This window comes from Anabrus simplex, chromosome 5 (genome assembly GCF_040414725.1).
Source record: "Anabrus simplex isolate iqAnaSimp1 chromosome 5, ASM4041472v1, whole genome shotgun sequence".
Taxonomy (NCBI): Eukaryota; Metazoa; Arthropoda; class Insecta; order Orthoptera; family Tettigoniidae; genus Anabrus; species Anabrus simplex.
Window position 1 is genome coordinate 179,890,811 of NC_090269.1, and position 25,372 is coordinate 179,916,182.

The 25,372-nt window shown below is 38.1% G+C and overlaps 1 protein-coding gene across 11 annotated transcripts in view; it reads left to right on the forward strand.

Annotated features, from left to right (window-relative positions):
* The window catches only part of tou (toutatis), a 1,002,029-nt gene that overhangs the window by 672,064 nt on the left and 304,593 nt on the right, over positions 1-25,372 (forward strand). For all 11 annotated transcript variants that reach the window (XM_067147191.2, XM_067147194.2, XM_067147190.2 and 8 more), the window contains one exon: positions 7,898-7,979. In XM_067147191.2, coding sequence (XP_067003292.2) covers positions 7,898-7,979 — 82 coding nt within the window. The remainder of the gene's footprint in view (positions 1-7,897; positions 7,980-25,372) is intronic.

Below are 25,372 nucleotides of genomic sequence, written 5' to 3' on the forward strand. Positions count from 1 at the left end.
GGCGAGAGAGAGGGAGGGGTGGGATGAAACAAGAGCCCTAAGCCCTACAGCAGCTAGCAACGAAATTATTAACAAATATTTAAAAGTGCGGCAAATTTCCTTGGGTGTGACCTCTCGCGTGTTAAAAACATAGGAAACACAAAATGAAATGTTAGTTCAAAAGGTCTTTTAAAAGCATGATGAAAGTTTTAAAAAAACAGTCGTGTGCTGGAAGTCTTTCTGTTTCAATGCTTTTTGTTGTCCTTTGGTGTGGTTCAACTGGTATCTGTACACTGTTGGCTTAGATTTTGTATTCCGACCTGGGCTGATATACGTAAGCTTTATTGAAGTTGAACCATCTGATTTTAGTCTGTAAAGTGGATAATCCAAATCAAATTAAGGTTGAAAAGTGGTGATTAACAGGAACAACATTTAGATTAAGTTATGAAGAACGAAAATTAACTTATGTTATGTGGCCTGCTTGTATCACCCGTGTTCTCTGATTATGGAGTCGAGCTCTCGACTGACTTGCTCCCTCGGTCGAGACGCAAGACATGTTGCTGCAAGGAAGTGGAGTGGGGAAATGGGGCGGGACTTGTGGGAGAATGGGAGTTTGCGGAATAATGGGTGTGGTGACTGAAACCGAGTGTAATAATTGTGAGTTCTTATGTTCCTGTTTTTTACTACAAATGATCAGAATAAAAGTTTCCCATATTACATTCTTTTTTTCATTTGTCTCATTTAAGTTGAGGGCTGGGTTCTTATATTGATCCATACTGATGTAAAAATTCCATAAAATGTTAAGTAGTGGACGTTTTTGTCCACGTTGTAGAATTTTTAGATCTTGATCTATTGTAGTATACAGTAATTGTGATTATAGTCTTTGCGACGGTTACTCACGACAGAGAAACGTTTGTATTTTAAAGCATTGCAATGTTGTGTATATCTTATGAGGAAGTTCCTACCAGTTCATCCGACGTAACTTGACCCGCATCTCTGATATCCCAGTTTATATATTCCAGAATTTGTGTATTTATTGCTAGTATTTACTGTGTGAGAGTTAAATAATATTCTTTCGTTAGTGTTGCTGGTTTTGAAAGCAATTTTTAGGGTTCTGTTTTCTTAGGTCGTCAGTGATTATGTGTATATTATTATTGTTAAATGTGAATGTGGCATGTTTTTCTTAAGTTTTTGACTCTTTCGATAAAGTAGTTGTGGGCTTGTTAGTATGTTTATTGATTAGCTTATTTATAAATTTTGTGCTGAATCCATTGTTCAAAGCTATTCCGTGGATGGTTTTGATTTCTACTTTCAAATTTTTCTTTGAGAGCGGGATTTTTAAAGTTCTTTCTAACATGCTATTATAGGCAACTTTTTTTTTGAGCTTCAGAATGTATTGAATCTTGTTTAATGGTGTTAGCAGTGTAAGTTGGTTTCTGGTAAATGTTGATTGTTCTTACGACGTTATAGTGTTATGTCTAAATAATTGAGTTATTGTTCTCAATTTCCATAGTGAATTTAATACTCTGGACTAAACTGTTGAGTAGTTTTAAAATTTCATTTTCTTCATTCACGCTGCAATCTATGATGGCTAGCACATCGTCGATGTAATTTGTCCAGTATTTTATAGCTTTGATCTTCTCTATGATGTTTGTGTGTTCTAAGTGGTCCATATATATGTTCGCCAAAATACTAAAGGATTGTGCTCCCATACGTAAACCTGTCTGTTGGTAGATTTTATTTTCAAAAATGAAATAATTATTAAAGAGAATTTTAACAGGCCTATGAACTCATCTATTTCACTAATGCTTAATTTAATGAATTTGGTTAAATTATACTGTATCAACTTTATAGTGGTTTTAGCGGGATATTGGCATACATATTGATGACATCAAATGAAAGGATCTTGTGGTGTTCTGGTACTTTTATATGTTTTATTCTTTCCCAAGGTTCTATGGAGTTCTTTATCATTGTGTTCGCTTGCTAGTGATAATGTGTACTAAGGAAATCTTGAATAAATTGAGATAATTTGAACATCGGGCTACCCCTAAAATTGATAATAGGTCGTATAGGGATGATAGGCTTGTGAATTTTTGGTAACGATTTCGCTACGAGTAGTGGCGTATACTGAGGGCTACCAAGGCTATAAGTGAAGCCCAAACCTCAAACGCGAGCAATGGAAATCTAAAGCACATTATATTATAAGCATCTGACACATTGTTTCATTTGCAAACTTGAAAGCAATTAAGAAAAGACGTCGCACGTATTTCTGAGAACAAGGCTTCGGAGACTGATATTGTAGCCCAGGCTCTCATCCCACTCCCCGCTACACGCCTCACGCGGGTTGCTGCTGTATTGCCTACAGGCACATGGATTGGCAGAGGATAGGTGTGCTAGGCTTCGGTCCATCAGATCGCCACAGCTAAATATCAACCATGCGTTACTCTTCGTATATACTTCCTCACCTGATCCTTCTGACTTAATTATATAGATAATGGAGTGCTGGTATTTCACTCCCGCTTACTCCTACATCCTTGTAGGTGGACTCTGCAGGCCTTCTGTTATAGGAGTAATATAGTTTTATTTTTATAGGTAGATCTGCTAAAATGAATTGCAATCTTTCAGGTTTAGTGTTCTCTTTTGTTGGTTGGAATTGAACCTATGATCATGGGTCAGACACCACCACTGATCATCCGAGGAAGTTTATTAACCAGTGAACGATGGGCATGACCGCTGTAAAATTCAACATTTTATTTAACGAATATGGTGATGATGTTACGGTAATAATAATAATAATAATAATAATAATAATAATGGTGCATGGCATCTGTATAGGCTTGGTGGTAACCTAATAGGGATAAAATGAATGGCGAAGACGTCATAAACATCCAGACCCCAAGCCAGGGAAATTAAGAGTATGAGGGGTTGATTCTGAAAATTGATCCGGGGCCGTCGGACCAAAGGCAGGCATTCTATCCATTTAGTCTGAAAGCGGGACTGCAATTTGCTAAACCTTAGGTTACAAACACGATTGATCAGGTGTTGAGTATTGGCAGTGGCAGAGGCCAGGGCAGTAGCTTGTGAAGCAGCCTTGACAACACAGCAGGCTTCTCCGTTGGCTATTGGTTACAGCTCAAAACGCTTAAGGCTTGATGTTCCCTAAACCAACTATCGAAAATGGGTAATCTAAGTCTATAGTGGTAGCCCACGTCTTGATACCAGCGTACGCCACTGGCTACGAGTAACCTAGGGTTCATGACAATGAGTTTTTATTTTCAAATTAATTGAAAAGGAAAGTACTATTATTGACTATTGATTTTAATTCTTTTTGGGATTCTTCTTGATTACGTCAAATTTGTTTTCCGCAAAATACAAATGTGTTTTATTAATATAATCTTTCCTCTCCATGATTACTATTGCATTCCCTTTATCAGATTTAGTTGTTCTTAGGTCATTAACCTTTAATTTTTCTTTTAGGTTTTTAACTTTCTTATTAATGGATTAGTCTGTGTTATGATTAAATACTTGTTTACGGTAAGATAAGTTTGTTTTTCAAAACGTATTTTATCTTTTCCTGTTTATCTAAGGGTAATTTGTTAACTTCCATTTCTGCTTCTACTAAAGTGGTAATTAAACCATCATGTTTGGAGGTGGTGGGCCAATTATATAAATATTTAAAACAAATCGCTACTGGAGTGCAGAAAATCTCCATCAGCTGCACATCTGTCCAGTTCATGATGTAAAATTAGAAGTTTGGTGTGCAATAAGTGCTCTGAGATTTATAGGGCCTTTATTTTTCCATGAAATGCTGGGTTGAGTTGCTCAGATGGTGTAGGTGCTGGCCTTCTGACCCTAACTTTGCAGGTTTGATCCTGGCTCAGTCTGCTGGTATTTGAAGGTGCTCAAATACGTCAGCCCTAGATTTACCGACACGTAAAAGAACTCCTGCGAGACAAAATTCTGGCACCCCGATATCTCCGAAAACTGAAAAAAGTAGTTAATGGGGTGAAAAAAATATAACATTATTATTATTTTCCACAAAACGATAAATGCTGACCTAAATATAGACCTCATTCTCAGGCCATTCTTTCAAGAATAGACAGAAGAAGAAGGAGCAATGGTTACTTCGTGCAAGATAATGTAACGGCACACACTGCTGCTTGGTCTGGTAAGCAAGTTAATAAGTAACATCATTACAAGTAAAGAATAGAAAAATACTGTCCTAGAACTACCCAGTCCAGGAAACGTGTTAAATTCTGGACCCGATAACATTTCAATCCAGAATGTGGGTCCAGAATTAAATAATGACTTGGAGGGTGGGAATAGGTAGTTCAAAATATTTCATCAGAACATTGTGTCTTAAAAATAAAATTTTAGAATTACAAGTAATTTTAAATTCAATACAGGATGTTATGTTTATCTGTTTGGATGAACATTGGTATAATAATCATGAACTTGAATTAATTCATATCAAACGTTATTATCTGGCAAGTAGCTACAGTTGGGTTTTTGCTAAGTCAGGAATTGAATGTAAAGAAAGGAAGGATCTTGAAGAGCAAAATTCTGAATTAGAATTTAACTAACTTCAGTGGAATTTAAGCTTCCATATGATAAAAGAGTAATTCTGTTAACCGTGTACCGTTCACCAGATGCTAATGTTGAGATTTTCTTAGGAAAATTAGATCAAGTCCTTTTTCGGTAGGAATAGCAGCGCAGAAGTAATTCTTTGTGGTGATTTTAACATAGATTTCACTGAAGAGAACCTTCCGTCAACTTCACAACTACTGCATATTCTTCAAAGCTGTAATTTAAAACACTTAATTTTTATACCCACCCGGGTAACTGCATCAGGTATACATTCGATATATGTCTATATGCCTACTTATCCCCTTTCTATAGACAGTTATCCTGGTTACGACTGAAAGACAAATTTAGACTCCTTGCGACTACTTTGGTGTATCAAGTGCTTTCTGAAAAAGCTCCTCTTTACTTGTCCTCCAGATTTCACTGCCTTAGTTCCGTACACCTGTTTAATATCTGATCAGGTTGTATGCTAGAACCTGGTCAGGCTGTTTGCTAGAAACTCCTGTACATCTGACCACAACTTCCAGCAAATCGTCCACAGTCACCGCCATGAGCTGGTGGAATGAACTCTCCAATGACGTTAGGAATTCTAAATCTACGATGAAGTTTAAAACCCTCTGCCGATGTCGTCCAGGCTTTCTTGTGTGTGAATGGGATGCATGAACATGAGTGAATATATAGAATGTAATTTTAATTTATACTTTAGGTTGTAGAAATTTAAATATGTTTAAGTTAGGTCATGTCAGTTTTTATAGTGTTATTGTGTATTAAATTGTAAAATTTTGAAATGATTACATTGTACAATTTATATTGTAAATTAGGAGCTCATTTATATACCTGATGTGGTTAAGTATGAGAGAGAGCCAGGAGCCCTAACTTCACCACAATGAAGTTGCTTTAATAATAACAACAGTATAATAGAATAATCATGACAACAGGTTTTTGTGAAAAGAGGATCAGTAGAAAGTTGAGACAAAGACGATCATAAAGATGCACAAGGACAAGGATAATCCCCACATCTGTATCTCTCTACATGTCTTAATTTGACGCTTGTTAGCTCCTTTCCTATTCTTAATTCTTGCTGAAGTATATTAAATTTTGTTTTTCATAGTAACGTATATTAAAATTACAAGATATTGCACGTTGTCTCCTCTCAGGCTTGATTTCTCAAACTTTTTCACTCCCCTCATAGCCATTCGTGGTGATGGTGTTTATTTGACACAGTGATTTCATCCTGCTTTAAATTGTTATAAAACTGAAAACTTGTTAGACTAAGAGATCCGCAACCTCACTATGTACACTTATTGTTCGTTTCCATCTGTAACATTTGTTTTTAATTTCTTTTCTTCTCAGGTTTAACACACCTTTTTGATTTAATTATGTGTTTTATTAACATTGTTTTCACTGAATTTTGTAGCACTGAATTCTTTATTGCTCCATCTGATGATGTAAATGCTGTTTTTATTTCCGTCATGTCTCTTTTGCCTTTTTTCCATTTGTTCCTTAATTATTTTTTGGCAGATTTTTAGGTTCTATTATGTAAATTTTCTTTAAACCCCCCCACCCCGCCTTATTTCACTGAAGATGGCTCAAACGAGTCAAAACATGTTTGAATTCCATTACTCTATCGAATGATGGAACTATGTGACGTATTGATTCAGGAGGATACTTTTAATTTTTCCTTTGTAAAGTATATTTATTAAAAGACATGAATAAAATAATTCTAATAACATGAAACTTCCAGTTTCAACCATTTTAACAACAGTTGAGAATAAATTTAAAGTGCTGTTAAATACTGGCATATTTAAGAAGCCTTCCTGCATTATGTTAAACATGATTGCCAATATACACTAACAAAAGTGGGAGTCTTGTTGAGATTTATGCTATAACTTCACCCCATTTTCTAATTGAATGTTAACTTAAGGTGATAATGCCATATATAGATAGGAGGAACAAGAAAAGAAACACAAAATAGGATGAACATAAAGACAGGTCAGTATGTAAACAAGGAGCAACAAAGAGGAAACAAGGACAAACATGAGAACACAAAGATTTGGAAGATATAAAGATTGTCCTTGTCCTTTGTGTGTTTTTGTGTTTGTCCTTGATTCTTCTTTGTTGTTCCCTGTTCACATACCGACCTGTCTTTTATGTTAATCCTATTTTGTGTTTGTTTTCTTGTTCCTCGTATCTATCCATACAAGGTGTATCAGAACTATACCAACAAAAAAATCAGGGATGCTCCTTGTGTTATGTTAAGAATGATGGTTCAGTTGGATTAGCGGAGAAAATTTTTCTTTTCAAGAAAATGAATTTACTTTGTTACTTCCAGGCATGCAATTCAAATTGATGAATTTGCTGTGTTTGCTATGCCATAGAACCAGCTGCTGCTTGTTGCTGTGCATCAGAGTAGGAAAGGCAGGGGAAGACAGAGGTAATGCTTGGTGTGAATGCACAAGTTTATCATTTGTTTCTTATAGCCACTTTCCAGCCCCAGTAGGCAGTGTACAGTTCTTTTCTGCACAAATCGACTACTATGCAAACCCCGTAGAAAGAGAAGATAAACTTGTTCCAAGAATACAGGTGGCTTTCCAGGTCGTTTGCGACACACCACACATCCTGAACAGAGTCCAAAGGTCACTACTACATCATTGTGAACTTTACATTGAATTAGGAGGGGGCATTTTGAACATCTACTGTAGTCAGACCATTTAGTTTATTGTTCTCTTCGTTCAGCATTTCATTCCATTTACAATGTTGTGAGTTAAGGAATAAACAATCATGAGGCAGCAGTGTTGTATCTTTGAGCATGTTAAATAATAAAGAACGTTACTGCAACCAACAGACAAGAGGGGGAAAAGATCTGGTGCATTCCTTGACTGACAAATGTGTCTTAATTACAGTGTGTTCTTGTACTGTGTATGCAGTTACGTCTGTTTAATGAACGAAGTGTGGATATTTCCTGTAAGAGACAAGGACAGTCCTGTGCGAGTCGAACAAGGAAACGTGCATACGCACGGAGCGTTATTTTCTGTCTCCATCGTACACTCTACTTCCCCTCCCTCTTCTTTTCTTCCCTGAAGCACAGCATGGCTTGTGTTCTGGCATAGCAATTGCAGAGAGTTTGTCAATTTGGATTGCATTAAATTAACCTCATTTTTTTGAAAATAATAATTTTCTCCACCAATCCGATTGCACCGTCCTTCTTAACATAACAGGAAGAACATCCCTAATTTTTGAAAAAAAAAAAAATTTAAAAAAATGTTCTGTTACATCCTGTATATGCTCCCTTGCAGTACTTAAAATCATATGTATTTTCTTGTTTTTCCGATAGGCTGCAGAAAGAACAGGAACGATGTGAACGGCAGGAGGCAGTGCGCCGTGAACGTGAACAGAGGAATCTGCAGATGATGGAGGTAACATAATGATGTATTGTATTGCCTGCTTGTTTGTTTTGTATATTTTGAGGGAAGGCTACACCACTGCTAGCATGAGTTAGATCATGTTTGTTGTGGTGGTGGTGGGTTATCCCATTATGTTTGTAAATACAGCAGGAGATGATGTTCAACAGCAAATAAAATTGCCTACTAATCCAGTCATGTCTGTGTGTGTCTGTATATAAAAAACACTTCTCCATAACTGTGTGTGAATTTGTGACCGGTGATTTGGTGTTTCACTTTCTCAACACTGGGAATATCAGGATCAAGGTAAATCTTCACACTCCTTCCCACTGTCTTTCATGTCCATTGCTTCGAGTGAAATAAATTGACAACCGTGTTAATCCTGATTTATTAGTTTCTTATCAGACTACGCCTTTTGTGTCAAGTGGATTCTGAAAGAGTGTAGTAAATGTTTGCTTGTTTTCTGATGAGGGGGAGCTTCATACTCTTTCAAATTCGTTCAGCAGTCTGATAAGGGGTTGGGAAGACTTGAATCTGAAGGGGTTACAATTTCAGACATAAATTATACAACCTGGCTTCCTTTATTTCATTTTTAAAATTTCTCATTTATTTAATTAATCTAGGTTATTTTGTATTCCTTTTGTATTGCTTTTACATTTTTATCAAACTCGTTCATGTTGTCAGATCACGTTGTTATCCTTCTCACATGATAATGTAATATTCCTTGCTTATTATAGCTTCTCAATATGAATAATGGAATCCAAAATTTTATAGTATTATAATAATTTTATCTGGTACCTTCAATAGTTATTGCTCTATTTGCATTAATATACAGATTGACTTGCTGAACAAGTTAATACTGTAGAAGTTCTTTCAAGAAGGTCTTCTCTTGATAAAGGTTATGTTGATCTTATACACAAAATACACTATTTAGAGTCAAGTTATTTTAACCCTGTTGTTTGTGAGAGAGGAACTGAGCACAGTTATTTTAATGGGGCATATCTACCTCCATGTTTCAAAAGAAATTGGATCTAGTTCTTATAAATTAACGCAAGCATTAGGACAATTATGCAACATACGATCTTGTTCCTCTGGCAATAGATGGAAAAACCATCACACTGCCCAGGATTTATCATTTAAGAAAAGGCTAGGAATACAACAGATATGGAATCTGCCACCTGGGCGACTGCCCTAAATGCAGATCAGTAGTGATTGTTAGTAATTAATTGATTGATATGGCCTTCCAGTAGAATTTGGTTGTACTTTTGCTCTGTTGGTTAATATCATGGAACTAATATTCTTTTTTGATAACAGAATTTGGTGTTCAGCAAATTGCTGGTTTGAGACATCATCATCAGCATCATCATCCTTTCATGTATTACTCCTATAGAAGAACTGTTACGGTCTATACAAAAGATTTGCATTTTCACGCCATCTCTTCCTGGGGTGTCCAAGCGATCTCTTCCCACCGGGGCAGTAGTTTGACTGCTTTGGGGATCCTGCTTCTGTCCATCCTGTTTAGGTGTTCTAGCCAATTTCTCTGGTATTCATAGATGTATTCCAATACAGGTCTGCTTTTAAGGACATTCAGCACATCTCTATTTCTTTTGTGTTCCCACTTAGTGACTCCTGCTGTTCGCCACATGTATTTCATTTCAGCTGTAGTTATTCTTCTCTCATCGCATTTCCTCAGGGTCCACGCTTCACTTCCATAGCAAAGTACAGGTCTTACCAAGGTTTTGTAGATTCTTGTACGAGTGTGTTTTTGAATTAATGAAGGTCTAAAAATTTAATTGATGATTCCTAGACATCTGTTGAATTTGGAGATTTTCTCGGGTATGTCCAATTCTTCAAAGAAAGACCGTTTGTAGCTGAGGTATTTAAAATAATTTACTCTTTCCGAAATGTTATTTAAGCAGATCTTGCTTCTTCCTGGATTTGCCACAGAAAGCCATTATCTTAGATTTCTCAGGGGATATTTCCATTGAGTACTTTTCTGAGACTAGGTTTAGGTTATACATTGAACGCTGTAAATCATACCAGTTACAAATAGTGATTTATAGTTTACTACTAACATACTGTTTTATTCTGGATGTCCTCAACTATTCCTTCTGTTACATATGTAATGTTCTCTGCATTAATCTGTGCAACACAATTGTCGTACATATTTGTTATTTGGAGGTCAAAGAGTCTGTTTAACTTTATCAGTTCTCTTTTCTTAGAATCGTGAAAATATTAATGTGAATTACAGAAGATCAATAAGAACAGGATTATTTCATTGTTTTCCGGGTAAACCCAAAACCTATATGCAGGTCACAGCAGCCATAGCAGTTTCGTAGAGTGTTAGCAGGCATTATTATTTTTGACCATAACGATTTTGTTGTTGTTGCAAAAATCAATATGATTCAGTAATAACTTAATATGTATAGTAAATTGCTATCATGTTCACTTTTTTGCTATTCAGTCAGTCAGTCAGTTGGTAGTGCAGTGTATGGCTCAGCATCAAGATCTATGCTGAGCCTTTTAGACAGTGCTCACCATAATGGAGTTAGGCTGGCAATGGAAGTTTTCCATTCTAGCCCCATTCCCAGCCTACTCGCTGAACCAGGAGTTCCATCTTTACAGATAAGGAGGCAGCAGTTACTCCTCACGTACGCTGCCAAAATTCGTGAAATGTCACTACATCAAAGCTATCAGTACATCTTTAGTACCCAGTACCACCAGAGGTACCAAGACAGGCTGAATGCCACCCGGCCGGTCGGGTTTTGAATTGATAGCTTGTGTCATGAGTTAAATATAGATATCGGTGGTTGTCTTGAATGGACTTTTAGCGAGGTACCTCCGTGGTTCCGTGACTGGATATATGGCTAGATCTACTCTGTGGACCTAAGGTGAACACGGATTCCTCCATTTATTGGAGATATTTCCAGGACTTCGTTCACCAGTATCCGATCACGAGATTTATCTTCACAGATGGTTCCAAGATCTGAAAAAATGTTGGTTGATCTTTCGTCACCGATGATATAAGCTTGAAGATTTTGCTTCCTAGTGTATGTAGCGTGTATACTGCGGAGCTTTGCGCCATCTTAGAAGCTCTGCAGTATGCACTGGGTGACGAGAAAAACCATTTTCTCATGTATACCAACTCATTAAGTTCTCTGCACTCTATTGAAACCTGTTTCTCGCAACATCCACTGGTGCTGCAGATTCACGACCTTCTAGTCAGGTTAATTAATGCTGGTACCAGAATCACTTTCGCATGGCTTCCAAGCCACATTGGGATTGCGGGAAACAAACTTGCGGATGAAGCTGCAAAGGTTGCAGTACTTTCACCTCCAAGACCTACGAATGTACCTGCTAAAGATATTTGTTCTCAGCTACGTCGAACAATCTTGTGTCCTGGGAATAAGAGTGGCTAGCTATCCAAACACCGAACAAGCTGAGAAAATTAAGAAGACACTACCGTGTGGCGGTTCTCTTTCCGGCCTTCACAGAGAGGGGCCGTGGTATTGTGTAGGCTGAGGATAGGTCATGGACGATCTACGCACTCTTGGCCACCCGCAGTGTGTTCTTCTGGTGCCGGCTTCACCTTGGCCCACATCCTTATAGAGTGCGCCAATCTCTAAAGCCTAAGATGGAGCGTTGGTCTGCAGGAAACTCTCTAACGCATATTAGCTGATGAGGCAACTACTGCTGATCTCGTCATCCACTTTGTGTGTGACAGTGGATTAATCAAGGGTATGTAAATTGCAAGTGTGCTGTTACTCAGGGAACGCACATTCCCTTTTGAATCGTTAGGGATTTTTCAGCTTAATTTAATAATTTTTTGTTTTATTTTATACTTCGTTACGATATTCCTTTGTGGAATAAATAATTTTGTTTTATTTTAAATTTCTTTTCCACTTAATTTGCTCAGAGAGGATGATTACCTAGTTGTACTTCCTCTTAAAACAAAATTCACCACCACCACCACCACCACCACCACCACCACCACCACCACCACCAGTCAGTTCAGTCAGTCAATAGGAACAAAATAGGAACATGAAAAAGAGCACATTATGTAATAATGACAGGCACAGGTCAGTGTGAAACAAAAGGGACAACATACACAGGAGACAAGATCAAACTGAAAAAAACAGAAGGACAAAGACAATCTCCATGTTTTTATATACTGCTGTCTCCAATAAGATAAGTTCCTTCTTCATTTACAGTTCTTCCACATCCCTTTCTTCTCAGCCCCTGACAAGTTCGTTTCTCAGCTTCATCAGAAGGATGGACATCAACACTATTGAGGGACCCATCTTGAGTGATAGACGTAAAAGAAACCAGATCTAAAAATGAGAGCGCCACCTTTCTCCCTCTCTCATGAACTGCCTTTCATGGCAGATGCTATGATGATGATGATGATGATGATGATGATGATTGTTTACAGGGGAAATATTGGGTCTAGCAGAAATAACTCCCGTTCCTGTAAACAAATATTTACCCCAATTTGTCCTCTTGAATTCCAACTTTATCTTCATATTTTTCCTGCTTTTAAAGACACCACTCAAACTTATTCGTCTACTAATCTCATTCCACGCAATCTCTCCACTGACAGCTCAGAACATACTACTTAGTCAAGCAGCTCGTCTCCTTTCTCACAAGTCTTCCCAGCCCAAATTTTGCAACATTTTTGTAACACTACTCTTTTGTTGGAAATCACCCAGAACAAATCGAGGTGCTTTTCTTTGGATTTTTTCCTGTTCTTGAATCAAGTAATCCTGGTGAGGGTCCCATACACTGGAACCATACTGTAGTTGGGGTCTTACCAGAGACTTATATGCCCTCTCCTTTATATCCTTACTACAACCCCTAAACACCCTCATAACCATGTGCAGAGATCTGTACCCTTTCTTTACAATCCCATTTTTGTGATTATCCCAATGAAGATCTTTCCTTATATTAACACCTAGATACTTACAATGATCCCCAAAAGGAACTTTTACCCCATCAACGCAGTAATTAAAACTGAGAGGACTTTTCCTATTTGTGAAACTCACAACCTGACTTTTAACCCCGTTTATCATCATACCATTGCCTGCTGTCCATCTCACAACATTTTCGAGGTCACGCTGCAGTTGCTCACAATCTTGTAACTTATCACTCTATAGAGAATAACATCATCCGCAAAAAGCCTTACCTCCGATTCCACTCCTTTACTCATATCATTTATATATATAAGAAAACATAAAGGTCCGATAATACTGCCTTGAGGAATTCCCCTCTTAATTATTACAGGGTCAGATAAAGCTTCACCTACTCTAATTCTCTGAGATCTATTTTCTAGAAATATAGCAACCCATTCAGTCACTCTTTTGTCTAGTCCAATTGCACTCATTTTTGCCAGTAGTCTCCCATGATCCACCCTATCAAATGCTTTAGACAGGTCAATCGCGATACAGTCCATTTGACCTCCAGAATCCAAGATATCTGCTATATATCTTGCTGGAATCCTACAAGTTGAGCTTCAGTGGAATAACCTTTCCTAAAACCGAATTGCCTTCTATCAAACCAGTTATTAATTTCACAAACATGTCTAATATAATCAGAAAGGATGCCTTCCCAGAGCTTATATACAATGCATGTCAAACTTACTGGCCTGTAATTTTCAGCTTTATGTCTATCACCCTTTCCCTTATACACAGGGGCTACTATAGCAACTCTCCATTCCTTTTGGTATAGCTCCTCCGACCAAACAATAATCAAATAAGTACTTCAGATATGGTACTATACCCCAACCCATTGTCTTTAGTATATCCCCAGAAATCTGATCAATTCCAGCCGCTTTTCTAGTTTTCAACTTTTGTATCTTATTGCAAATGTCATTGTTATCATATGTAAATTTTATTACTTCTTTGGCCTTAGTCTCCTCCTCTATCTCGACATTATCCTTGTAACCAACAATCTTTACATACTGCTGACTGAATACTTCTGCCTTTTGAAGATCCTCGCATACACACTCCCCTTGTTCATTAATGATTCCTGGAATGTCCTTCTTGGAACCTGTTTCTACCTTAAAATACCTATACATACGCTTCCATTTTTCACTGAAATTTGTATGATCGCCAATTACGCTTGCCATCATGTTATCCTTAGCTGACTTCTTTGCTAGATTCAAGTTCCTTCAATTTCTCCTTACTTCCACAGCCATTTCTAACACTATTTCTTTCCAACCTGCACCTCCTTCTTAGTCTCCTTACTTTTTTTGTTATAGTGGATCTTTACCATTCCTTACCACCTTTAAAGGTACAAACCTATTTTCACATTCCTCAACAACTGTTTTAAACCCATCCCAGAGTGTGTTTACATTCTTATTTACCGTTTTCCACCGATCATAGTTACTTTTAAAAAACTCCCTAGCCCTGAAGATGGTTTTCCGTGGTTTCCCATTTTCACACCAGGCAAATGCTGGGGCTGTACCTTAATTAAGGCCACGGCCGCTTCCTTCCAACTCCTAGGCCTTTCCTATCCCATCGTCGCCATAAGACCTATCTGTGTCAGTGCGACGTAAAGCCCCTAGCAAAAAAAAAAAAAAAAACTCCCTCATGCCGGTTTTATCAGCCATATGGTACTGCCTAATAGTCCTAATTTTAATACCTTCCTTTCTTTCACATTTATTTTTAATTACCACAAAAACAGCTTCGTGATTACTAATACTATCTATTATTTCGGTTTCTCTATAGAGCTCATCTGGTTTTCCCAACACCACGTCCAGAATATTCTTTCCTCTAGTTGGTTTCACACTTTCTGAATCAGATGCCCTTCTCATATTGTTATTGGCCATTTGTTGGTCATGCTTTCTGTCATTCGCATTACCTTCCCAATTAACATTTGGTAAATTGACATCACCAACTACAATCATGTTCCTGTCCTTATCATTTCCCCCATAGCTGATTATCTTATAAAATAATTCTAAATCAGTGTCAGCGCTACCCTTTCCCGGTCTGTACACTCCAAAGACATGAAGATGCCTAATATCTTTAGGAATGATCCTTACACCTAGAATTTCATGTTTGTCATCTTTAACTTTTTTGTAGCTTACAAATTCTTCTTTCTCGAGAATGAATACTCCCCGTCCTGCCATTCCTATCTTATCTCTACGATACACACTCGAGTTCCATGAGAACATTTCTGCATCCATTATTTCATTTCTCAGCCATGATCAACTCCTATTACAATAGCTGGTAAGTATACGTAGGTGCTTTGAAAAGTTCTCGGAATGTACTAGAATTAAGTATCTTACCTCGGTGGAACTGCTTTTATTTTTCAATGCATTTGGTCAAGCGAAGTTCCAATGCCTTGATCCCATCTTGAAAATGAGATTCCTCCAGGCCTGCAAAATACCTCTCCAATTCGGCTGTCAGTTCTTCTGTTTTAGAAAATCTCCGTCCACCGAGGAAAATTTTCAGCTTGGGGAATAGATGAAAGTCTGATGGTGCCAAATCAGGTGAATAAGGTGGATGTGACAACAATTTGTACCCCAGTTCATGAAGTTTTGCCATGTCAGTAACACTTGTGTGCGGCGGAGCGTTTGTCCTAATGAAAGATGACCTTTTTCCTTGCCAAACCAGGCCTTGTTTTGCGTATCTTTTCCTGTAGTTGGTCTAGGAGGTTTGCATAGTATTGCCCCGTAATTGTTTGGCCAGTAAGAAGATAATCTATCAGCAGAATGCCTTTTGCATCCCAGAAAACTGAGGCCATGACCTTTCCGGCCGTACACATTGCCTTTGCTTTCTTTTGTGGTGGTGAATCAGCATGTTTCCACTGCTTTGACTGCTGTTTTGTCTCTGGGGTATAGTAGTGGACCCAAGTTTCATCTGTAGTCACAAACCGGTGCAAAAAATCTTGTTGGTTGCACTAAAAACGGGCCAGACTTTGTTCGGACATTTCCAATCTGGTGCGTTTATTGTCCAATGTCAAGAGCCGCGGCACCCATCTTGTGGATAATTTTTTCATACCCAATTCTTCGATTAAAATATAATATACCCATTCAGAAGACATCCCTACAGCTTCAGCAATCTTCCGCACTTTCAGTCGACGATCCTCCATGACCATTTTATGCACTTTTGCGATAAATTCTGGGGTCGTAACACTTTTTGGCCGTCCACTACGCGGATCATCATCCAAGCTTTCCCGACCAAATTTAAACTCGCTGGTCCACTTGGCAACAGTTGAAAATGAAGGAGCAGAGTCCCCCAGTGTGTTCTGAAAGTCGGCATGAATTTCCTTTGCTTTCATACCTTTCTTTACAAAGTATTTAATCACTGCTCGAATCTCAGCTTTTTCCATTGTCACAAATCACTACGCAGGAACAACAACAATGAGTCGTCACTACAACACTCCTGCAGCTAGAGTACTGTCGCGCCACGTGTTCACTCACAAAGGATGTGTGATTATTGCGCGGGAACCTCGTTGCTCTAGCACTGACATCTAGCGGTGATTCCGAGAACTTTTCACACTGTCCACGTATATCTATTAAATTACTTAATTCTATTCCTTTCTTTACAGAACTTCTATAGTACAGCACTAACATTTTTATGTCATCCCTATTTGACTTCCAGATCCCTGTACCCTCATCACCGCTCCCTGGACCATCCCGTTTCCCTGTATGTACCTCCCTGTAACCCTTCTAAACAAATTTCCTAACTTACATGTACCACTGCGGTTTAAGTGAAGGCCATCTGAGTGCAAATCCCTATCTCCTACCCACCCATTAGGATCTGGAAATCTCACTCCCAGTTTCCCACATACCCGTGTCATTTAAATCCTCAATCACCTTCTAGTCATTATCCCTCCTACACAGTATTCCACTAATAACAATCTCCGCTTCCTTAAGACTTCACCCTGCTGCATTTACCAGATCCCACACGTCTCCAACTATGTTGGTACTTATACCTGCTTGTCTTACGTTGTTAGTACTAACGTGAAACACTACCACCTTCTCCTTTCCCTCCTCCTTCTCTTCTACTTTCCTCAACATCTGCCTTAACCTAATTCCTGGATAACACTCTACCCTGGTTCGCTTTCCTCCACACACTTTCCCCACATGTCTAACAGTGGAATTCCCCATGACCAGAGCTTCAGTCCTACCCACCTCATTGCTCTCCCCTTTGTGTTAACACTTGTGATAAAGCTGTATGATCTGTTGCTGCCATGCAGTTAGATGTCTGTCATCCCATAGTGTTGTCACAGTTCATGATCCACTGTCAATTTTTCAAAGAATCTGGTTCTCTTCCATACACCACTTTCACACTCTCATCGTTATGGCATTATGTCCCATATGACCAGCAATGATGATGTAAGAAACTCCATCTGCATGTAGGCCAATCACTTATCCCTATTCAAGCTATTGTTTATTTATACTTCATTTATCCTCACACAAAATCTATTTTTACATGCAAATGCATAGTGATTCCTACAGAAAGTTTTACAGCCTGTTGACTGATACACTGATTGCTTGGCTCTTCCTTTATTTATACACTTAACATGACAGTCGTGTGATAGTCCAGAACTCACTTTGGGACCCAGGAATACAAAATCACTCTACAGCTCTAATCACATGCTTATCATACACTACTTTGCATATTCTGTATGGTTCGTGTGCATTTCACCTTTCTTTTATGGTGTTGCAAATTTTATAAACATGAGTGTATGTTTCTATAGAGTGCTTTTGAAGTACTTCACTCCATGTCACTTCATGTAATGTGTAGGTATATTAAACAGGTAACTTTGCCTTGCTGCCTGTTTTGTTTGTATTGTAAGCTGGGTTGAAGAGTGTGAAATGTAAGCAAATTCTCATGTTATTTTCAAACATAAAGTAGAGTGGTTAAAAGATATAATATGAAATGTATTCAATAAGTTTGCTTTAAACAGTTTGTAGACCATATAGAAAGAAAATGCTATGGTAAGGAAACTTACCCAGGAAAGAAGGGAAAATGTCTGATGAGTGTTAAGGAAGTGTGATGAATTTGTGTCGTCTGCTCTACTTAGGAAAGAGCACAATTTCCATTTTAATAAAGTGTCTCCTTCCCTAAGGAAACTTTAGCATGCCATCAACAGCAATGATGACCTGCATGATTTGAAAGAAATCCATTTTATATCTGTTTCTGTATGAAGTAGAATTTAAAGTCATAAACTTTAATAAGAAGTATTTTCATTGTGTGAGAGAGAGGATATCACAGTATGGTAGTAATATTATCTACAAGAAATTAGAAAAGTTAGGAATGATCCCGTAATTTTAAAAGTTTATTCCTGTGTTTCAAAATGTAAGTGGTGTCTCTTAAAATCTTCTGTATTCACTACATACATACATACATACATACATACATACATACATACATACATCTTCATTAAAGATTATTATGCCTTTCCATTCAGTCTGCAAGCCTCTATGAATTTACTACATGCTTCCGTAATCCTCTGTTTGTATCTAGCTCTGTGGTTTTGTTTAGTTCTGTATCTCTTAAATCGTTAGAAACTGATTCTGACCATCGCCATCTTGGTCTCCCACTACTTCTCTACCTTCCATGACGAAGTCTATTATTCTCATAGGTATTCTATCCTTCTCCATTTACCTCACTTGACCCCATCACTGGAGCCAGTTTTTGCTTAACTGCATCATCCATCCTTTTATCTCCTCCCCTGTGTGCCCTCCTGTCATTGTTCCCATATGTTTTTACAACAAATAATTCTCGCTACTTTCATGCCTGTTACTCGAAAGTTATTAATAAAGTACTCTTGAATTCACTCAGCTTTCACTCCCATACAGCAAAGTTGGTCTTAAAACAGATTTTGTAAAAAATAGTTTTATCCGGTTGCTGATTTCTTTCTTACAGAATACTGTTGATTTTAACCTCGAGCTCACTGCATTAGCTTTACTGCACCTTGATTCAATCTCACTTACTATAATACCATCCTGCAAGAATACACATCTTAAAACCTTGAAATCTACCTGTTCCAGATTTGTATATCCAACCTGAAGTTCAAATCTCTTGAAGTATCTTCACTAATGACATCACTTTAATCTTGAAAATTCAAATTTTCATATCATACTCACTGCACCTTTTCTCATTTTCCAAGATATTAGATTCCAGGCATTGACACAGTCTGCCAATAAAACCTTTACAGAATAGGCCAAACGGCTTATTACATTTCCACCTAACTGAATCCTTCCCTGCTACTTTATATCTTTCACTAGTTGATCCATGCAAACTATGAACAAGAAAGATGGAAGGTTAAAGCCTTGTCTAACCCTTGTAAGTATCTTGGACCAAGGACTCATCCTACCATCAATTCTCCTGCAGCTCAAATAACAACATAAATGCCTTTGATTGGTCTTAATTGTTGTCGTTGGCTGCAACTTACATTTGAGTGAACATATTCTTCAGCAGTTTACATTTTCACGCTTGCAGTGCTTTGTGAATATGTTTCATAAGACTTAGTAGCCCAATCTTGGCATGAAACATATGTCTACACAAATCACGTGTAATGGCTGGGGAAGGGCGGGGCTGAGCTTAATGGGGCTTCCGTGCGTGTTGTTTAGCCTCTTCATGTCGATGTCATTCCTCTTCAAACACAGTAACTGATGTGGAAACAGTGTGGCACCAAAGTATATGATTCTCAGCAAGCACATCCCAGGATTGAGTGTTAATTCCAGCTCTTTTCATAGTATGCTTTAGCTAATCCTTGAAACGCCTCAAAGGGGCTCCGGAAAGTCTTGTGCTGGAGCAGAGTTTACCATACAGGAGTTGACAGGGAAGCCTGGTATCACTCATATGACAAACGTGTCCTATCCATCTGAGACGGTGGCCATTAATGGTAACCTGAATGCTTATAGCATGCGCTTTCTCAAGAACTGCAAGGTTGGTGACGCAGCCCTTCCTTTTGATATTCTGATTGGATCTAAGTTTTTGCAGATGGAAGTGTTCTAGTTTTTTTATATCCTGATGGTAGAGGGTCCAAATTTCACAACCATTAAGCAGTGTTGATATGATATCACGGTACACCATGATCTTGGTATTCATCATAAGGTCCTTATTCATGTTGAGTGGGTAGCACCTATTCTCCTATCCTCATCTTGTGAGTATTTAGCATTTGTTGAGAGGATACTTCTTAGATATAAAAAGTGGTTGTCCTTGTCCAGTGGAGTAACCACAAAGGAGATATTGGAAGCTGGGAGGTTCAACCCAGGTGCAGGCTATGCAAATACTTTGGTTTGAAACAACTGACAGACTGTTGCAGTTCCTCAGCTATGAGAGCAGGTACCGCAGAGACATCTGCATATTGCAGTTCTGTAACAAGGATAATCTTATTGATCTTTCAGGAGTGAAGTCGAGCCAGATTGAACAGTCCCCCATCAAAGCGATATATACACCTTGGTTGTCTGTGGATGTTCCATATAGCATGGCAGCTAGGTAAAGAAAATGGGTCAGAGATAATATTTTGTTGAATGATTTGCCCAGACCATTAATCCCATAATCCCTCAGAATGGCGGACATCTTTGCACTTGGTACTCTCTTGTATACCTCCTTATGACCTGCGAAATGTAACTGTCTATTCCTCTTGTAATATTTTTCAGTTACCTGGCGCATACCATTTCAGGTCTAATTTCCCCTGTTCCTGGTGCTTTTTGACATTGGAGTTCATTTACCGTCCTTTCCTATTCCTCAAGTATAATTTCACTAACATCATTGTCCTCCTCCCCATGAACTAAAGATTTCCTTTTATGCTGAAAAGATTTCAAAATATTCCTTCTACCTGTGTAGCAATTCCCTGGGATTTACTACGAGCACAATTATAAGAATCAAATTAATGTTTGATGTAAGTTATATTGACATTAAATACATCATGGGATCAATTTTGACCCTTTAAGGGTCATCGTTGTCCATTACAACTAAAATTGATAATTTATATAGTAGGAATATAACCTGTATGCTTGAAATAATCACTTTAAAAAATTATGGACTGTATTATAAATGTACAGAATAAAAATATGGGTTACTCAACTCAGTCTTAGCTACTAGAATTTGTTGATTCCAAAATCCATTTATTAAGCTTACATCAAGTGTGACATAACTACTTTTGCAATTAACAAATAATCTAAGATTAATCAGTCCTTTGATAGAAATACATATAAACTACTGTAAAATTGTTTAAAAATTGGGTCTATGAACTATTGTGTTGGCATCTGGAGATAAAATACGATCTTGACAGACTTAGCTGATGAAAGTCTATTGCAGTTGGTAACAATATTAATCTTATAAGGCTTGTGTCAGGTATGCCCTATGGCTTGGCCTTCAGCGGATGTTCGCATGATTGATGTGCTTAAAATGGTGACAAATATGTTAGGCTGAAGGGATCTTGTAGAACAGATCATCTTATATCCAAAAATATTTCTATGATGGATTAGTTATTTGTGAATATGGATCATGTTGGGCATGGTACGTCTGAAAGAAAAGGAAAGGAAAAAAATTATATCAGGTATTGATAAGGAATCAAAAAGTTATTGTGTGATGAAATGGAAATGGTGTATGGCTTTTAGTGCCAGGAGTGTCCGAGGACAAGTTCGGCTCGCCAGGTGCAGGTCTTTTGAATTGACTCCCGTAGGCGACCTGCACGTCGTGATGAGGATGAAATTATGATGAAGACGACACATACACCCAACCCTCGTGCCAGCGAAATTAACCAATTAAGGTTAAAATTCCCAACCCTGCCGGGAATCGAACCCGGGACCCCTGTGGCCAAAGGCCAGCACGCTAACCATTTAGCCATGGAGATTGTGTGATGTCTTTTCTTCATCCATTCTTTTTTCCATATTCTCTCTGGGTAGGGTAGTGTACCAAAGTCCTCCTCCACCTTACTCGATCTTTCCACCATTCCTCTTCTAGTACTTTATTGCTATCGTCTCCTCTATTTGCAATACAGTCCATAACAGAGCTCCTCAATCTTATTCTAGGCTGTCTCCTAGGACTCTTTCCAGTCTCTGTATCCATGAATGTTTTCTTTGGTATTCTCTCTCCTGACATTCTCATCATGTATCCAAACCATTTTAGCTTTGCTATATCAATCTCTTCTTGAAGTGTACACACTTCCATGTTTCTCCTTACTTCCTCATTTTGTATTCTATCTCATCTTGTCTTTCTCTGTATGTTCCTCAAGAACCTCATTTCAGCTGCTTGTGTCTTACTTTGGTTCCGCTTAGTCAACGTCCAGGCTGTTGAAGCATAGGTCAGTATAGGTTTATAATAGGATGAGTATAAAACCTTCTTGCACTTCATTAGCACATCTTTGCTCTTGTCATGTTCAAAGTCTTGCTCTCCACAGTACTAATCTCCATTCCAAAATGTCTTATCTCCTCATTCCATAAAACAACTTGTGTCTGTTCTTCCTCTTCATTATCTCCCCAAACTACAATGTCATCAGTAAAGAGTATAGACTTTACTTGCTCGCCCATCATCTTCTCCTTGATATTATGTAGAATTCTATCCATGATGATAATGAAGAGTAAAGGAGACAATACACTTCCCTATCTTAAGCCAGTCTCAACTCTGAACCATTCATTTTGACCCACTTTGGTTCTAACACAGCTTTTTGCAATTTTGATACAATGCTATTACCCTCTGCATTATTTCATTCCCAATCTGTACCTCTGTCAATGTTTTCCATACTAAATTCCTTGGGACACTTGTCATATGCATTTTCAATATCTAGAAACTTTACTACCATGTCCTTTTCATATTCCCAATACCTTTCCATCATTTGATGCGATGTAAATATTGGGTCAAATGTGGACCTGCCTCTTCTGAATCCATACTGGTGTTCTGTCAATTTTCCCTCTACCATGTCTCTTATTCGTTTATCCAAGATTCTTTCAAGGATCTTAGCTGTATGAGCTATTAGTGTCACTCCTCTAATTTACACAATGCTTCCTGTCTCCTTTCTTGAAAATTGATATCATGACCCCTTTTGTCCACTCTTTTGGAACATTCTTTTCTCTCCATATCACTCTGAAGAGTCTATACAACCACTGTAGACCAACTGCTCCTGCTCCTGCTGCTGCTGCTGCTGCTGCTATTAACATTTCTAGTGACCTCGTCAATTCCAGCTGCCTTGCCTCATTTCATTCTTTTAGTGGCCCACTCTATCTCTTCCATGGACACCTCGTTTTCCTTATCTTCAATCTGCACTAAATCTGGTTCTTCGATTTCTCCTTGTACCAAGGTATTTTGCACGTTGTAAAACTGTTCAAAGTATTTTCCCCACCTCTGCAATATATCCTTCTTCTGTGTCATCACTTCCTCCTGTTCATTTTTAATGAAGTTAGCAACTTCACCTAGGTTTTTCTTCTTTTTAACTCACTGGAATAAGATCTTTTTGCTTCCGGTTGTATCTTCTTGCAGAGATTCAATGAATTTTTACCAGCATTTCTTTTTCTCTTCTTGAACCACCATGGAGCACTTCTTGCAGTGCCTGTATTCTGTTTTGCATTCTGTTGTTCTCTTTCTAAGCCATCTTTTCCAAGCTTATTTCTTCCTTTTAACTGTATATTTTACCCTGTCATTCCACCAGGGCATTTCTTGATCTTTCCTCCTTCCTGATACTCTTCCACCAGTCTTTTCTGCAGACTCCACCATGACTGTTTTAAAGTATGCTCATTCTTCTTCGACCCTTCTGATGTCTTCCTGAGGTATACTTGTTTTAATATGTGCCTGGAACTCTTTATTTATTTCCTAGTGCAATTTCCACACCCTTAGCTTTCTCTGCCTAATCTCAGCCATTTTTTTGTATCTTTTCCATTTTTAACTTAGCTATCACAACTCTGTGATCTACTTTGAAAGATTCACTTGGGAGGGCTGTTACATCTACCAACATTTTCCTTTCTCGACCAAAATGTAATCTATGAGTTTTGATTTTGTTATCCCAACTATATCTTGTTATCTTCTGACTGTTTTTCTTTCGAAACCATGTGTTACCAATGATCAGCTCATTTCTTCTACAAAAGTCTATCAAAATATCTCCAGCCTTGTTTCTCTTTCCATATCCAAATAGACTTATAATATCTTTGTCCCCTTTTCCTTCCTGACCTACTTGGGCATTCATGTCTCCTATGATAACAACTTGTTTGTCCTGTATATGCCCTTCCAGATATTGAAGGTATTCCTCTAGATCCGTATCTCTATTTCCTGTTTGTGGAGCATAGCCTTGAATTATATCTGACCTTAATCAACCTGTCATTTAGGTTTTCCATCAATTCTAGGTATTCCTTTAGGTATTTTCTAATTATGAGACCTACACCATTTTTGGCTTCTCTTCCTCCACTATAGTACAAGGTGTATCCTTTCTTTAGTTTCCTCCCACCTTTTCTGTTCCATTTGGTCTCACTGATTCCCAGCAATGCTATATCTTTGTCAACCATAAAATCTACAATTTCTTCCACTTTCCCTGTTAGTGTCACTACATTGATGGTTGCTATCTCGATGTGTTTGGTTGCTGGTCGCCCATTTCTCACATTTCTCCCAGCATCACAAGAATTGCATGTCACTTGTAGGGAATGCCCGAGCATTTTCCAAGGCTTCAGTACACTTTGAGAAATAAATTGACAAGAGGGTCGACCTTTTCAATACAATACATCAAGTAAGTGATATTACATCAGTTTTGGGACTAGTTTCAGACATTTAATGGCCAACTCAACCAAATAAAAATCAAACAGATCATGTGATAACTAAAACATATGTACAGGGTTATTACAAATGATTTGAGCAATTCCAAAGCTCTACAATAACTTTATTATTTGACATATTGTCACAAGGCTTTGCACACACATAGGAAAACTCAAAGTTTGTTTATTTTTTTTTTTTTACTTTTACAAATGTTCGATAGGTGCCCTTTTAGTGATTCTTCATACATCAAGCCTATAATCAAGTTTGTCCCACACTTCGGCGAAGCATGTCCCTATCAATGGATTCGAAAGCATAGTTGATGCGAGCTCGCAGTTCTGGCAGGTTTGTTGGGAGAGGAGGTGTAAACACCGAGTCTTTCATGTAACCCCACACAAAGAAATCGCATGGGGTTAGGTCAAGAGAGCGTGGAGGGCATGACATGAATTGCTGATCATCAGCTCCACCATGACCGATCCATTGGTTTGACAATCTCCTGTTTAAGAATTGACGAACATCACCATGGAGGTAGATGGAGAACCATCCTGTTGGAAGATGAAGTCCGCGCTGTCCTCCAGTTGTGGCACGAACCAATTTTCCAGCATGTCCAGATACACGTGTCCTGTAACGGATTTTTCGCAGAAGAAAAATGGGTGTACACTTTAAGCCGTGAGACTGCACAAAACACACAAACTCTCTGTGAATTTCGAA